Source organism: Euleptes europaea, chromosome 18 (genome assembly GCF_029931775.1).
Source record: "Euleptes europaea isolate rEulEur1 chromosome 18, rEulEur1.hap1, whole genome shotgun sequence".
NCBI classification, from domain to species: domain Eukaryota; kingdom Metazoa; phylum Chordata; class Lepidosauria; order Squamata; family Sphaerodactylidae; genus Euleptes; species Euleptes europaea.
The window spans coordinates 19,859,231-19,874,937 of NC_079329.1; the positions used below are offsets into that span (position 1 = coordinate 19,859,231).

Sequence of the window (15,707 nt, forward strand, 5' to 3'; positions counted from 1 at the left end):
TAGTGGTTAGGCTAGGATCTGGGAGACCAAGGTTTGAATCCCCACTCTGTCATGGAGCCCTGCATAGCCCTGGGAGAGTCACACATACTCAGCCTCACCCACCCCACACACCTACCTCCTCTTACAAGGAAAAAAACGATGGAGAGTAGAATTATGTAAGCTGCTTAAGATTCATATTGGCGAGGAAAGTGGGGTGTAAATGAATTAAATAAATAAAGGAGCTATTCTTCAAACACTGAAATGAAGAGTTGGTTTTTATACCCTGCTTTTCTCTACCTTTAAGGAGTCTCAAAGCAGCTTACCATCGCCTTCCCTTCCCCTCCACACAACAGCTACCTAATGAGGCAGGTGGGGCTGAGAGAGTTCTGAGAGAACTGTGACTAGCCCGAGGCCACCCAGCAGGCTCCATGTGTTGGAGTGGGAAAACCAACCCGGTTCACCAGATTAGAGTCTGCCTCTCGTGTAAAGGAGTGGGGGATCAAACCCGGATTAGAGTCCAGCCCTCCAAACCACTGTTCTTACCCACTACACCACGCTGGCTCCACCACTCCAAAACACCGTTCTTAATCACTAAACCATGCTGGCTCTTTTCGGGGAGCCTTTCTGATCCATCACATGGGATGTTCTCACAGCTGTCCTCTCTGCCAGTTCAACTGCTGCAATCAACACTTAGGAGCCTGCATGGCATGTTATCCCTGCATTGACTGTCCCCTGGATTTTTACCTGATGCCTCACAGTAAGTCCTTTTGGGATTCTCATCATAGTTGCCAGTGAGAGAACACCAGGGTTTCCCACAAGATTCCTCCTCTGCTGTGCAAGATAAATACGTCTTTCCTTTGAAGATGAAAGGGAATACACATGGCCCTGAAGGATTTGAATTTAGTCCTAGAAGGGGTGGGGAAGAGACTGAGAGTTGGTTAACTTTTAAAAAATATATTTTAAATGCACCAGTGAACAAAAACATAAAAAGAATATAACATACATCATATATCATATATCCAGTTCAGTTAGGGTTGCCAGGTCCCTCTTAGCCACCAGTGAGATGTTTTTGGGGCAGAGCCTGAGGAGGGTGGGGTTTGGGGAGGGGAGGGACTTCAATGCCATAGAGTCCAATTGCCAAAGCAGCCATTTTCTCCAGGGGAACTGTTCTCTGTTGGCTGGAGATCAGTTGTAATAGCAGGAGATCTCCAGCTAATACCTGGAGGTTGCATCCCTAAGTTCAATTAAAGGGGGAAATTATTCCTAAACTCTGTAACATATACTACTGATAATTATACACTCATAATTTTACTGCTGCTGCTGCCTGGTAGAATTTTTTAAAATATTTTTACTAATAGTCTTTTGTTCAAATATATCTCAAAATATACTATTTCACTTTCTCATTAGGTTTGTTTCTGTTCCAGTAGACAATAGATAAATGCCATGTCTTTGTGGTTAGCTCTGAACAACAATGCTTCTCTGACCCAGACACAGCATTCAGAAGACCTGTATTCTCTGCTATTATACTTCAAGAAATCCCAGATGGCTACAGTGCACAACTAGGTATCATGGGATTGCAACAAAAGAATATTATCCTTGGGAAGATTTGATAGGTAGATTTTTTTCCCATTCCTTTCCTTGTTTCATATGATTTCCTTGAACTAGCCTTAGCTACTTGGCACTGTAGGGTAGGGTTAGGGTTGCCAGGTCCCCCCTCTCCATTGGTGGGAGGTTTCAGGGGGTGGGGCTGGGCAGATCAGTGTGTGACACAATTATGTCACTTCCAGGAAGAACCACATCACTGGCTAAACCCGGAAGTGATGCACGTGATCCCTGCTCCGGAGCAGCCAGGTGGATTGGTGGGCAATTGCCCACCGAACCCACCCACCTGACAATCCTATTACAAAGACACTTCTTCTGGCCTTTGCTTGTTCTGCTGACTAAACCCTCTAATCTTTATCACATGACTAGTCTGTGAAAAGCAGTAGGCCTGGGGGCCTTGAGGGTTGGCCTTTTGGCAAATTCAAAGATCACTGGCTATTCAAGGCAGAACATCTCTCACCGCCATGACATACTTCTTCATTGGCATGATACAGAACATACAATAGAACTCTCTCCCTCAGCACTGTTCAAACCCAACGTCCTTTTTTTTGCACTGTTCAAACCCAACGTCCCCTGAGGCAGACCCAATTATCCTACTTGTATCAGCGCAGTAGCTCCACTTCCTATCTTTGTCATAATTTCCAGTGGTGGCACACCAGAATCTCCCAGATTTAGTATCTTCATCAGAGCAGGTGTAGAATGTCCGGTTCTTGTAGATGAAGGGGAAAACACAGGTCTGGCCATGACTGTTACCCTCATACTCTACAGTTAGGGAGACAACCAAAATAAGCAGGGATGAATTTGGTTGAGATTTGTTAAACAGTAAAGAGGTGACACAGAGTGTTAAACTGCAGAACTATAGACTGCTCATGACCTGAGTTCAATCCCAACAGAAGTCAGTTTCAGGTAGCTGGCCCAAGATTGACTCAGACTTCCATCCTTCCAAAGTCAGTAAAATGAGTACCCAACTTGCTGGAGATATAGCGTAGATGACTGGGGAAGGCAATGGCAAAGCACCCTGTAAACATAGTCTGCCTAATAAATGTCATGCAGTGATGTCACCCATGGGTCAGTAATGACCCAGTGTTTGCACAGGGGACTACCTTTACCTTTTCCTTTTAAAGAGCCAGCATGGTGTAGCGGTTAACAGTGGTGGACTCTAATCTGAAGAGCCAGGTTTGAATCCCCACTCCTCCACATGAGCGGTGGACTCTACTCTGGTGAACTGGGTTGGTTTCCCCACTCCTGCACATGAAGCCAGCTGGGTGACCTTGGGCTAGTAGTCACAGTCCCCTTCAAACTCTCTCAGCCTCATCTAACTCACAAGGTGTCTGTTGTGGGGAGAGGAAGGGAAGGAGACCATACACTGGTTTGATTCTCCTTGAAAAAAGCTAGAGAAAATCAGCATAGAAAACCCAACTCTTCTTAAAGAGAGGTTGGAGAAATAGCAGGGCATAGCCCGATCTTGTCAGATCTTGTAAGCTAAGCACTGCAGGGTCAGTATTAGAATGGCTCTGTGGAGGAAAGCAATAGCAAAGCACCTCACCTTTTCACATGCCTTGAAAGCCCCTTGCTGGGGTCGCTATTACTAGGTTGCAACTTGACAGCACTTATATACACAATGAGAGGTTGAAAGAGTCAAGAACTGGGGGGTTACCACATTCTGTATTCCCAGCGATGTATTCAGAGTTTGAAAATGTTCTAAAAAATACTGTTCGCACTTTGTTTGGCCCCTTTAGCTGTGAAGACATCTTCCAACCAGTTTTAGCCGTGGCATCCAAAAACCCTTTTAAAGTGATATTTTTATAACATTTTCAAACTCTTAATACATCGCTGGGAATACATAACGCGGTAGTCCCCTGGGTTCAGTAATTACGCAACTGCATCTTTTACCTTCAAGGGCACATGCCCGCCATTCACTATCCCTGTCATAGTCAGCCGTCGTAGCGCACCACAGCTGTCCATCTCCAGCTCCCTCCTTGGTGCATGCAGAGTAGGACTTTCCCTTGAAAATAAAGGGAAAGTGGCACGGGCGGAGTTCTGAGGTGGAAGCATAGGGCAGGGGAAGGAGAAAAAGAGAAGCTACATTAATAGGCAATGTGGAAACAATGTGATCCGGTGGTTGCGGGGCCAGGATCAATTGCATTTTATTGACAAGAGCAGGAGTCATCAGCCTCCCAGCTGCTCTTATGGACCGGGCACCCTTTCTGTATAAAGAAACTCACAAACTTAAGCCACAGATACATTGTCCTCTGGAAAGCATTCTCCATGTACATCAGTCAGCGTTCCTTAGACTTTTAAAAATCAGGTCCTTCCTGAACTTTTAAAGAAGAGCTTCAATGGCCATCTGTCAGCAATGCTGATTCTATGACCTTAAGCAGATGATGAGAAGGAGGGCATCTCTGCCATCTTTTGTGCATGGAGTAGGGGTCACTGGGTATATGTGGGGGGGAGGTAGTTGTGAATTTCCTGCATTGTGCAGGGGGTGGAACTAGATGACCCCGGTGGTCCCTTCCAACTCTATAATTCTATGAACTGCCCAAAAGGTCACATATAATGGACTGGCTCCAACAAGCTTTTCTGCTCATGGGAAAGGGAGGAAAGGCCCTTGACCACCCAATAATGCTCAGCTAGGGATCATGGGACCTGCATGGAGAAAAGCCAGGTAGGACAGGACAGTACTAAGGAGGAGGATCAGAGGATCTTATACAGTGACACTAGCTGCATGTGTAAAGATTTTGGGGACAGTAGAGTAACAATCTGTCACTGCCCGTTGGAAGACAACTTCAACAGGTGTCCCAAGCACCTTACTAAAAGCAGATGCAATCAGAACAGGAGACTAAGGAAGACTTCCTGTGGTTAGAAATTCCTGTAGCTTCCTGCTTCTCTACAAGTTACAGTATCTGTGGTTAGCAAAGCCGTCCTCCTGCCTGCCATTCTCTATCTCCGCTGCTGCAAAAATAACGAGGCGTCTCAATCTTTTTCCTCTCTGGTGTCATGTGCACCCCCTTGAAAGGCTGCAGTCTAACTACCACTGTCTCAGGGGAACACAGCTCTGCTCCTGTGCCTGTACATACCTGCATGCAGGCAAAACTACTCTAGAACCACAAAACAGATCACCCCAACTCATTAGAGATCCACTAAGCTTTCCCTTCCTTTGTTCTGCTTTTGTTTCATACCTGAGGGTTCGCAGTATGTCCATCTGGGATCCTTATCATAGTTACTGGTAAGAGAGCACCAGAGCTTCCCAGTCGATGCCCCCGCTGTTGTGCACGAGGAATAGGTCTTGCCCTTGTAAATAAAAGGGAAGACGCAGGGCCCCATATTATTTTCATGTTGTCCTGAAATACAGAACTCTTGTCAGTGCCAAGAGAAGAGGTTGTTCCTTTGTGGTAGAGCATCTGTTTTACATGTAGAAGGTCCCAGGCTCAATTCCCATCATCTCCATTTAGAAGGATCAGATTTTGTGAAAGATCTTCATCTCAGACCCCAGAGATATACCTCTAAACAATACTGACCTTGAAGGATCAATGGTCTAATTCAGTATAAGGCAGCTTCATGTTTTTGAGTTTTATGGGAACAATGCTTCTGGAATCCTGTCACAGATACTCAGATCTTCCATGTTCCCTGGTGGGGTCTGGAGAAGTGTTGGATGGTGGATTTCTTTCAGATTCCCCTGTCAGCTTTCTCTGGGGTCTAGAGAAGGCCGGTGGGGTGAATCCAATGGCAATCCACCCCCTGATGCTTCCCTGGAGCCCGGAGAAATGGCAGGGGGGATTTCTGTCAGATCTGCCCTGCTGACCTTCTCCTTTGGCCCCACAACCATTTTATCCTCTCCTTCCCCCTGCCTTCCCCCACTTACCTGCCTCTGATACCAATCCAGCCTGTGCTGCTTCTCTGGGCTCTGGAGAAGTCTGGTGTCAGATGTCAGACTCTGGTGTCAGATCCACCCTCCTTGGGCTTCTCCAGACCCCAGAGAAGCCCAGCAGACTGGATCTGAAAGCAATCCAGCCTGTGCTGCTTCTCTGGTAGAGGCTGGATTGGTGTCAAAGGCAGATAAGTAAGAGGGGAGGGAAGACAGGGGCTGTAGGGGGGGAAATGGCAGTGGGGCCAAAATCAGGACCCATTTTTATCGGTTCCCTTTATTGCCGGAAAATTTCATATTGGTAAAAAAAACCCTGAAAAATATTTTGGGGGGGGATTATTAAAAATTCAGGTTACCAGCATGCACACCTCTAATTTGAACCAATATATTCGTTTTAAAAGGCATCCTGTTAATCAGAGCTTCTGCCTGAAATGTTGAAAAGTTGGTTTTACTGTGTGGTTTTAGAGATGGTTATATTTTATGGGCCATGAACCAATTTGGGCCCTTTGATGAGGCAGAAAGGTGGCATATAAATTGACGAACTGAAATGAACTGACCTTTTTCTTTTTCTATAGCCCAATATCTGAGCACAGCTTGTGAGCGAAGCGGACCCCGGTGAACTTACTTGTGTCTGCACAGTAGCTCGATTTCTCATCCTTGTCATAACTGCCAGTGGTGGCGCACCAGAATCTCCCGTCCTCAGTATCTTCATCGGTGCAGGTGTAGAATGTGCGGTTCTTGTAGGCAAAGGGGAAGACGCACGGCTGACCCTTGGAGCTCCCTTCATACTCTACAGCGATGGGGAAATCAGAATACAGAGAGGATAAATTTAGTGGCAGTTGGTCATAATAGAAAAGTGGTTTCCAAGCTGTCCATATGGACAGACCAGGTGTTGTTCATGCAGTCTTCACAATATAAATGTATGGGCTCAACATCTATAAGTTAAAAGCATAAATCTAAACAAACGTAGGAAAATATGTATACTCATTACAATATTCCTTAAAAACACAGATCCTGGCCCAAATAGTAGCCTCACAAATGTGTATGAATACCAAGGACCATACATTTATATTGTTTAAACCTTTTTGGTTCGTAATTCAATTCATTTGGGGTTAACTTATTTCCCTTTTCTTCTTCTTTTGTCATACTGTCCTGACACCTATAATTGATTAAGGCTCGCAATGTCGTTTTGGTTTGATTTATCAAATGTGAAATTACATAGCGGCTGACCTTTCTTTGGTATCAGCTAGCTTTTTTTAAGTAACTCAATCTTTCTTTTTTTAAACTCTGGATTTAGAGTTGCCAACCTCCAGGTGGTGGCTGGAGACCTCCCGCTTTTACAACTGATCTTCAGGTGACAGAGATCCGTCCCCCTGGAGAAAATGGCCACTTTGACCATTGGATTCCATGGCATTGAAGTCCCTCCCCACTCCAAACTCTGCCTTCCCCAGGCTCTGCCCCCCCCCAAACCTCCAGGTAATTCCCAACCCAGAGCTGGCAACCCTATCTGGATTCCAGGTTGAATAGAACAGAGACTTGCAACTACCGCATCCCTTACCTAGATGAGAACATGCCTTCCATTTACCGTCGGTGTCATAGTTAGCTGTTGTGGCACACCACAGCTGTCCATCCCCAGCTCCCTCCTTGGTGCATTTAGAGTAGGATTTCCCCTTTAAAATGAAGGGAAAGTGGCACGGGCGGGGTTCTGAGAAGGAAACATAGGGCAGGGAAACAAGGATTAAAGAGAGATGATAATAAAGAGTCTAGCAAGATGAGCGCTGGGTGAAGTTTTTTTATTATTTTACTTCTTTAAAATAAAACAATCTCTTTTGCATGATACATATCAAACATAACAGTCAGAGAGTTAGGCAGACTACAGAACACCACATAACACTATATAAAGCCATAGTTCAGTGAGATAAGCACAATATAAATGGAACTTCATATATATATAAACTATAGAGTTAGCAGATCCAGGTTGGGAAATACTTGGAGATTTGGGGGTGGAGCCTGAGGAGAGCAGGGTTTGGGAAGGGGAGAAATCTCAGCAAAGTATAATGCCATTGAGTCTACCCTCCAAAGTGGCTATTTTCTCCAGTTGATCACCTGGAGATAAGCTGTAATAGCGGGAGATCTCCAGTTGGAAGTTGGCAACCCTAATAAGCTAATTTTCACTTCACTGAACTATTACCAATCACCCCATTTCCTAAATTTTACACAGAGAGTTATTTTTAACATGTTTCATCAACATCATACAACTACTAATAAATCACCAAATGGAAGACCTCTAATATCCTTTGTTGCATGTCACAATTATATCTTACAGTAATTCCAGTATTTGACAAAGGGTGACAGTAGATTTACAAATTTGGGGAAATACACATGTGACAACAAAGAGGGACAAGTCCAACCAATAAAGTTTCGGTTCTCCAAATATCTTTGCTCTGTCCTTTCTTGAATTATTTTTTTCCTCCAAAAATTCAGCCTCAATTATTCTAGGGCCTAGGCGACTGCAACATCTGAACTATGCTTGGTTTTGCACAATGTTGGGTTTATTTGCCTTTCTTTTTCATATTGTTTGGGTGTTAAAAATATTCAGTTTTCATTACCATAAACCTGTGGTTCTGAACATGGTAGCCAAATATCTTTCTAGCCCATCATATTCCTACACACACATAAACCTTTATTCGCATAATAACAGCATTTTAACATGCAGTAATACAAACACCAAAATGAAAATCATATTCGATTATGAGCTGTCCAGCTGCTTCAATAAAATTGCTAAATGTGTCCTTCTCATATAACTAGCAGATAATTCCATCAAAACCCTTTAATGTCAAATACACGGGTACATATTGATAGTCACAGTTCTTATGCTATACCACCATTCATTCTCTCTCTCTCTCTCTCTCTCTCTCTAACAATAGCAAGATACTCAGCAATATGCTCAGTAACATCCGGGACTTTATCCTTTAATAAAAATTTAGTACTCATGTCTGCTGAATTTTTTTGGGCTTGTAGATGATGATTAATTAGTTGTAAACGCTGTTGGGTAAAGAGTGGGAAGCGCAATAGGATACCATCATATTCCTTTCCTACCCTTAATCTCTCTGCAAAAACTTCCACAATACCATCTAAACCTCAAACTAAAATATGCCACTGTGAATTAAAATATGCCCGTTTATTTGTCCCTCCCTCCTTACCTGTAGGAGCACAGTATGTCCACTTGGAGTCTATATCATAGTTGCTGGTGAGGGAGCACCAGAGCTTCCCGCTAGATGACCCAGCTGTTGTGCAAGAGGAGTAGCATTTGTCATTGTACATGAAAGGGAAGACACATGATCCCATTTGGTTTGCATGCAGTCCTGGAAGAAGGGAGAAAGTGTAGGCATAAGAACATAAGAAAGGCCCTGCTGGGTCAGACCAAGGCCCATCAAGTCCAGCAGTCTGTTCACACAGTGGCCAACCAGGTGCCTTTAGGAAGCCACAAACAAGACGACTGCAGCAGCACCATCCTGCCTGTGTTCCACCACACCCAAAATAATAGGCATGTTCCTCTGATACTAGAGAGAATAGGTATGCAGCATGACCAGTATCCATTCTAACTAATAGCCATGAATACCCCTCTCCTCCATTAATATGTCTACTCCCCTCTTAAAGCCCTCCAAGAATGATGCTTTATGTGTTAATCAAGTTTACATCTGAGAGAGTCCTTATTGATGAGCCAGCATAGCGTAGTGGTTAAGAGCTGTGGTTTGGAGCTATGGACTCTAATTTGGAGAACCGGGTTTGATTCCCTACTCCTCCACATGAGCAGTGGACACTAATCTGGTGAACCGGATTTGATTCCTCACTCCAACACATGAAGCCAGCTGGGTGACCTTGGGAGAGTCACAGTTCTCTTAGAGCTCTCTCAGCCCCACCTACCTCACAAGGGATCTGTTGTGAGAAGAGGAAAGGAAGGAGATTGTAAGCCAGTTTGATTTTCCTTGAAAGGTAGAGAATGCCTTATGTAAAGCATTTAGATAACCCTGATCATAGAAGGAATTTCACCTTATTAAGGTATGATATGCTTGCTGCCCTTAGCGATTCTTGAAGGTAGATATAGAGGATTACCATCTACAGAATGTGCATGCTTATGTGGAGATGGAAATATCGAGACCCTTTTTTTATTGTAAGATCTATAGTCATATCAGGGAAATTCTGATTACCCCCATAATTTCCCGCCATCCCAGTAATAATAGAAGGACTCTCCTCTCACTAATGCTAGCAGATAAGAATTGAGAGATCACTTTTAAGGTCGCCAAATTTGGTTGGATAGCCTATAAGATTAAGAAATCTCTGGTAAACCATACATAGGCTTTTTAGCAATAACTTTTAGCCTGCGATTCACAGTGGGTAGCCGTGTTAGTCTGTTTGCAGTAGTCAAAAAGGGCAAGAGTCCAGTAGCACCTTAAAGACTAACAAAAATATTTTCTGGTAGGGTATGAGCTTTCGTGAGCCACAGCTCACTTCTTCAGATACAGCTAGAATGTGAATCCATCGGTCTTTAAGTAGAGGAACAGTATGTAAATGTGAATAGCAGGCTTGATGGGATTCACATTTACATACTGTTCCTCTACTTAAAGACCGATGGATTCATATTCTAGCTGTATCTGAAAAAGTGAGCTGTGGCTCACGAAAGCTCATACCCTACCAGAAAATATTTTTGTTAGTCTTTAAGGTGCTACTGGAGTCTTGCCCTTTTTGACTTTTAGCCTACAAGATTAGGAAAATTGGGTGAGCAGGATATATGCTTTTTAGCTATAAGTTTAATAAGATATTGCATAATTCTGTGAGTTATCATGAATTAATTGATATTCTGGAAGTTTGACTTATTGAATTGATTCTATTTTTATTGGTCTCGGACTGTATTAAATACATTTGATTTGAAGTAGTAAAAAGTGGGGTATAAAACCCAACTCTTATTATCACTTATCACAGCAAATGACCACTTCATTGTTATTCTGAATAGTGCTTCCTCTGTATTTCTCTTTGCACCAGCTCAAAGAGACCAACCACTTATTTCCTCATTGTCCCAACAGCCTTCCCTGGCCCACACACACATCCATCTAATGAACCGCCACAATTTCCCTACTTTTATCAGCACAGTAGCTCCATTTCCCATGTTTATGATAGCTCCCTGTTGTGGCACACCAGAACCTTCCCATCTCTTCATCTTCATTGGTGCACGAGTAGAATGTCCGACCGTTGTAGTCAAAAGGGAAGACACAGGCCTGTCCGCCAGTATTACCTCCGTACTCTACAGAAAGACAAGAGTTAGAGATCATGTGTACAGAGACATACCCAGTGGTTTGTTGAATTGCATTTTCTACAGTCTTTCAGAAGGATGAGCGTATGATTCAAGAACACTCAAAGCAGAGCTACACATTACAAGGCAAATAGGATTCCTAGCCCATTCGTGCCTTACAACATCGTGTGAGGGTAAAGGGGGTATATAAAGGGGGAAATCAGCAGGCAACAACCCTAAGGATATTTAGCAGTGAATAAGTCTCATTGAATGCAGTGGGATTTGCCTCCAAGTAAACCTGCACAGGGTTGGACTATAAGCCACTTCTCCTTTAGTCAAGAAGACGCTGCTGTCCATATCACGCGAAGTGATGGTATCGCTTTACTCCACTCTGGTTAGGCCTCAACTAGAGTACTGTGTTCAGTTTTGGGCACCACAATTTTTTATAGCTAAAAAGATGTAGACAAGCTGGAACGTGTCCAGAGGAGGGCAACAAAGATGGTGAGGGGTCTGGAGACCAAGTCCTATGAGGAAAGGTTGAAGGAGCTGAATATGTTTAGCCTGAAGAGGAGAAGGCTGAGAGGGGACATGATAACTATGTTCAAGTACTTGAGGGGATGTCATATAGAGGATGGTGCTGAGTTGTTTTCTGTTGCCCTAGAAGGTCGGACCAGAACCAATGGATTGAAATTAAATCAAAATAGTTTCCGTCTAGCCAGTAGGAAGAATTTTCTAACAGTTAGAGCGGTTCCTCAGTGGAACAGGCTTCCTTGGGAGGTGGTAAGCTTTCCTTCCCTGGAGGCTTTTAAGAAGAGGTTAGATGGCCATCTGTCAGCAATGCTGATTCTGTGACCTTAAGATGATGAGAGGGAGGGCATCTTGGCCATCTTCTGGTCACTAGGTGTGGGGGGGAGGTAGTTGTGAATTTCCTGCATTGTGCAGGAGGTTGGATTTGATGACCCTGGTGGTCCCTGTTGGAGTGAGAGCGACTCAGCATGCCTGGACATTGTGGGGCGCTATGTTACTCTTAAGTTTGTAGTTGCTGTTTCTTTAATGAGATGTTGCTGTTTGGCTGAACTTGGGGGCTGCACTCTAACTCCTCCTTCTCCTTTCTCAGCAAGCCATTTTGTCTCTCTGCTCTTTCCACATGGTCTGCAAAGGAGGCATACGTTTCTACAGGTCTCTCCTGCATAAACCAAACAATCATACTCGCACTCACATGACGCTGGATTAGCTAGCCACTTGTATAGGGACATGTATTCTTTAGATGAGGCTTTCTATCTTTTATCAACTGCAATAAGAATGTTAACAAACTGAACCTGAATAAATGTAAGTTCTACTTTTTTTTTTCTTTTTTTTGCAATTTACTTCTTGGGAAGACTGAATTTATTGCACTCAATATCTCGCTTCCATGACTGGGCAAACTCTGCTATATGAACCAAATATAAAATCCCAACAGTCCCTTCCAACTCTATGATTCTATGATTCTGTGCTTTGGGAGGACTTCTGCAACTATGTTTTTTCAGTGTTTTGTTCCTCACAGACTTATACAGAGAGCAGCGAGGATCTGTTGGTTTCAAGAAAGCTGTTAGTCATCCTAAGCTCATGCATAGGGTTCCCAGTTGCCCGTTAATGGCAGGCAATTGCCTGCCAATTAAAGGCCCTGCCCACCAGCCTTCACCAGGCAGGCAGGGGGCGGGGAAGTAGGCCAGCTGAAGGGGAGGTGATCCACCCGTGCACATGGCAGCATGTGGTGAAATACTGTCCTCTCCAGGTTTACCCCGGAAGTGATGGAGATGCTCTAGCACGCCCCTCAAAAAACTGTATGGAAACCATAGAGTTTTTGGAGGAATCACTCCCCCACCACCACTACAAGGAAGCTCCCGCAGATAGTTAATGGGGACCGGGCAACCCTATTGCAACATCAGTAATATAAACACATATGCCTCACCTGTAAGGGCACAATATTTCCACTGGGGATTCTTGTCATTGTTTTCAGTGGTGGCACACCACAGCTTCTTGTTCTCACTTCCATCGCCAGTGCAAGAGGAATAGACCATGCGGTTGTAAATGAATGGCAAGGCACAGGGAGCAGGGACTGAAATGGAAACAGAAGATACACTTATAAAAACAAGATTCATGTAGAGTGATCTAGGGGTTGTAGTGTTGGACAGGGATTCGGGACAGCCAGGTTCAAATCCACACTCTGCCATGGAAGCTTGGTGAGGGACCTTGAGCTGGTTCGACACCCTTCCTAACCTACTTCACAGGGTTGTTGTGAGGATAAAGTGGAGGAGCGGAGAATGATGTAAGATGCTTTAGGTCCCCATTTTGAGAGGAGGGTTGGTTATAAATAGGGTGACCAACCTCCAGGTGACACCTGGAGATCTCCCGCTATTACAGTTCATCTCCAGATGACCAAGATCAGTTCCCCTGAAGGAAATGGCTGGAGGGTGGATTCTATGGCATTACATCCTGCTGAGTCCCTCCCCTCCCCAAACACTGCCCTACCCAGACTCTACCCCCCAACATCTCCAGGGATTTCCAGAGCTGGCAACCCTAGTTATAAATGAAGAAAACAAATCATATTATATAGCATGAACTCTACTAGCTAAGGTTGTCAACCTCCAGGTGAGTTTGGGGAGGGGAAGGAGCTCAGTGGTGATGTGATGCTATAGAATCTACCCTCTGCAGCTGCCCTCTTCTTAATGGGAGCTTTTTGTCTGAAAATCAGCTGGAATCCCAGGAGGACTCCAGGTCCCGCCTGGAGGCTGGAAATTCTAATTCTTTGTGTTGTTTTGTGTCTGCATTAAGCTATGGCCTTATAAAAGGTCATACATGTGCTTTCACCCAGTAACTCTATTAGTTCCTATGAGACCTAAAATTGTAACTTGGATATAAATGAGTGTGGTTAGAGTGTTGGACTGTGTAGGGAGGGGAGGGGCCGTGGCTCAGTGGTAGAGCATCTGCTTGGCACGCAGAAGGTCCCAGGTTCAATCCCCGGCATCTCCAGTTACAGGGACTAGGCAAGAAAGTGATGTGAAAGACCTCTGCCTGAGACCCTGGAGAGCTGCTGCCGGTGATTTTGATGGACCAAGGGTCTGATTCAGTATAAGGCAGCTTCATGTGTTCATGTGCTCATGTGTTCATGTGTCTAAGATCTGGGAGAGCCAGGTTGAAAACTGCACTCTACAATGGATGTTTGCTGGGTGATCATGGGCCAGTCACATAGTCTCGGCCTCACTTACCTCACAGGATTGTTGTGAGGGTAACACAAAAGACAGGAGACTAAAGTATGCAGCCCTGAGCTTAGAGTTGCCAGGTCCATCTTTGCCACTGGCAGGCGATTTGAGGGGCGAAGCCTGAGGAGGGCGGGATTTGGGGAGGGACTTCAGTGCCTTAGAGTCCAATTGCCAAAGTGGCCATTTTCTCCAGGTGAACTGATCTCTACCGGCTTGAGAGCAGTTGTAATAGCAGGAGATGTCCAGCTAGTACCTGGAAGTTGGAGAAAGAAGGAACCTATGCTGAAAATAACGGTAACTGTACAAAGAGGCAGCACATGGCTCAAAATAATAAACATCAATATCAAAAAACAACAACAATTGTGTTTATCTTACTGTCAAATGTATTGAAAATAGACCACCAAAACAAATGAAAAGTGTGTCAAAAACACACACACAATAGCCTCGCAGGGCTAGCCTCGCAGGGCTTAAGGCAGTGCCAATAGGCTGAAAATATAGGAAAGCCGAACAGCTAAACAAAAATAAAGCCTCCCGGGCTGAATATAAACAAAAAAAGATATGGTTGTAAGCAGTACACAACAATGATGGTGGTTGTAAGCAATACATAACAATGGTGGTATTACAAACACAATAGTAACAAAACAAAAATGCGGTCCAAGGTGGGTCCGTCGCAAAGACGCGTTTCGAATCTTCTTCAGTTTGCCGACCCAACCACTTTTAGAGAAGGAATTAGAACTTAGTAGAATAGTTCATCACATGTATAACCCCATCTGATACTACAAGATGTTAAGGTTTTTTCATAATTTTGTTTTTGACACACTTTTCATTTGTTTTGGTGGTCTGTTTTCAATACATTTGACAGTAAGATAAACACAATTGTTGTTGTTTTTTGATATTGATGTTTATTATTTTGAGCCACGTGCTGCCTCTTTGTACAGTACCTGGAAGTTGGCGACCCTACCTGAGCTCCTTGGAGAAAGGGCAAGATTTTACAAAATGTTCTCAATTAATAAATCATAAATGTTTGCTAGAAAGCTCCCCTCTAGCTTCTGCTTCCTTTACTTACCTATGAGCCAGCTCCACCAAATCTTAGCTGTCTGAGAGGGTCTAATCAATGTTCTCTATATGGTATCTTCACACTATTGATTTAACACATCTCTATCATATCCCCTTAAGATTGTCCTTTTGGTGTTTCTAAACGAATCATAAATACAAGCCCACACCATTTATGTTCAGGTAGAAGAGATCCATGGAAATCAAAGGTAAACAAACCAGAAATGACACAGAGAATATTTCCTACCTTCTTCAGCAGTAAGGAAAGGTAAAAGAACCCAGCTGTACATGAGGAACCCCATGACGGAGGCCATCTCTGCTCCGGAGGACTCCGGTGTGATGAATACACACGTTACTGACTGACTTACTCTCTTTATGAGCTTCATTTGGCCGTTCCTTCCCACCTCCCACAATGCCAAACTTCTGATGTTTTCACAGTCAACAGAACCTGAATAAATATTGGGTCACTACCAACGTTTTCGAACAGTAGCCTTAAGAACAGAACAATCTGAACAGAATAACATTACCCAAACTTTCCTTTTCATACTTCCCTTTTTCTGGGGTCTGGGGCACGTGTATCAAGGTAGAAAATCAACACTTTGGCCCTTTCAGAAGAAATGGCAACTGCCCATATTGGGATAATTGCATTCCATTCACGTGGTCACAGCTCGAGGAA

The 15,707-nt window shown here is 44.0% G+C and overlaps 1 protein-coding gene across 1 annotated transcript in view; it reads right to left on the minus strand.

Annotated features, from left to right (window-relative positions):
- The window catches only part of LOC130490789 (fibronectin-like), a 28,752-nt gene extending 13,335 nt beyond the window's left edge, over positions 1-15,417 (minus strand). Inside the window, exons 1-10 of the mRNA XM_056864595.1 lie at positions 15,279-15,417; positions 12,688-12,834; positions 10,584-10,748; positions 8,650-8,811; positions 7,005-7,151; positions 6,072-6,236; positions 4,761-4,937; positions 3,475-3,621; positions 2,179-2,343; positions 724-885 (exon numbers count right to left, since the gene is read on the minus strand). Of these exons, the coding sequence (XP_056720573.1) occupies positions 724-885; positions 2,179-2,343; positions 3,475-3,621; positions 4,761-4,937; positions 6,072-6,236; positions 7,005-7,151; positions 8,650-8,811; positions 10,584-10,748; positions 12,688-12,834; positions 15,279-15,417 (1,576 nt within the window). The remainder of the gene's footprint in view (positions 1-723; positions 886-2,178; positions 2,344-3,474; positions 3,622-4,760; positions 4,938-6,071; positions 6,237-7,004; positions 7,152-8,649; positions 8,812-10,583; positions 10,749-12,687; positions 12,835-15,278) is intronic.
- Positions 15,418-15,707: the final 290 nt, after the last annotated feature.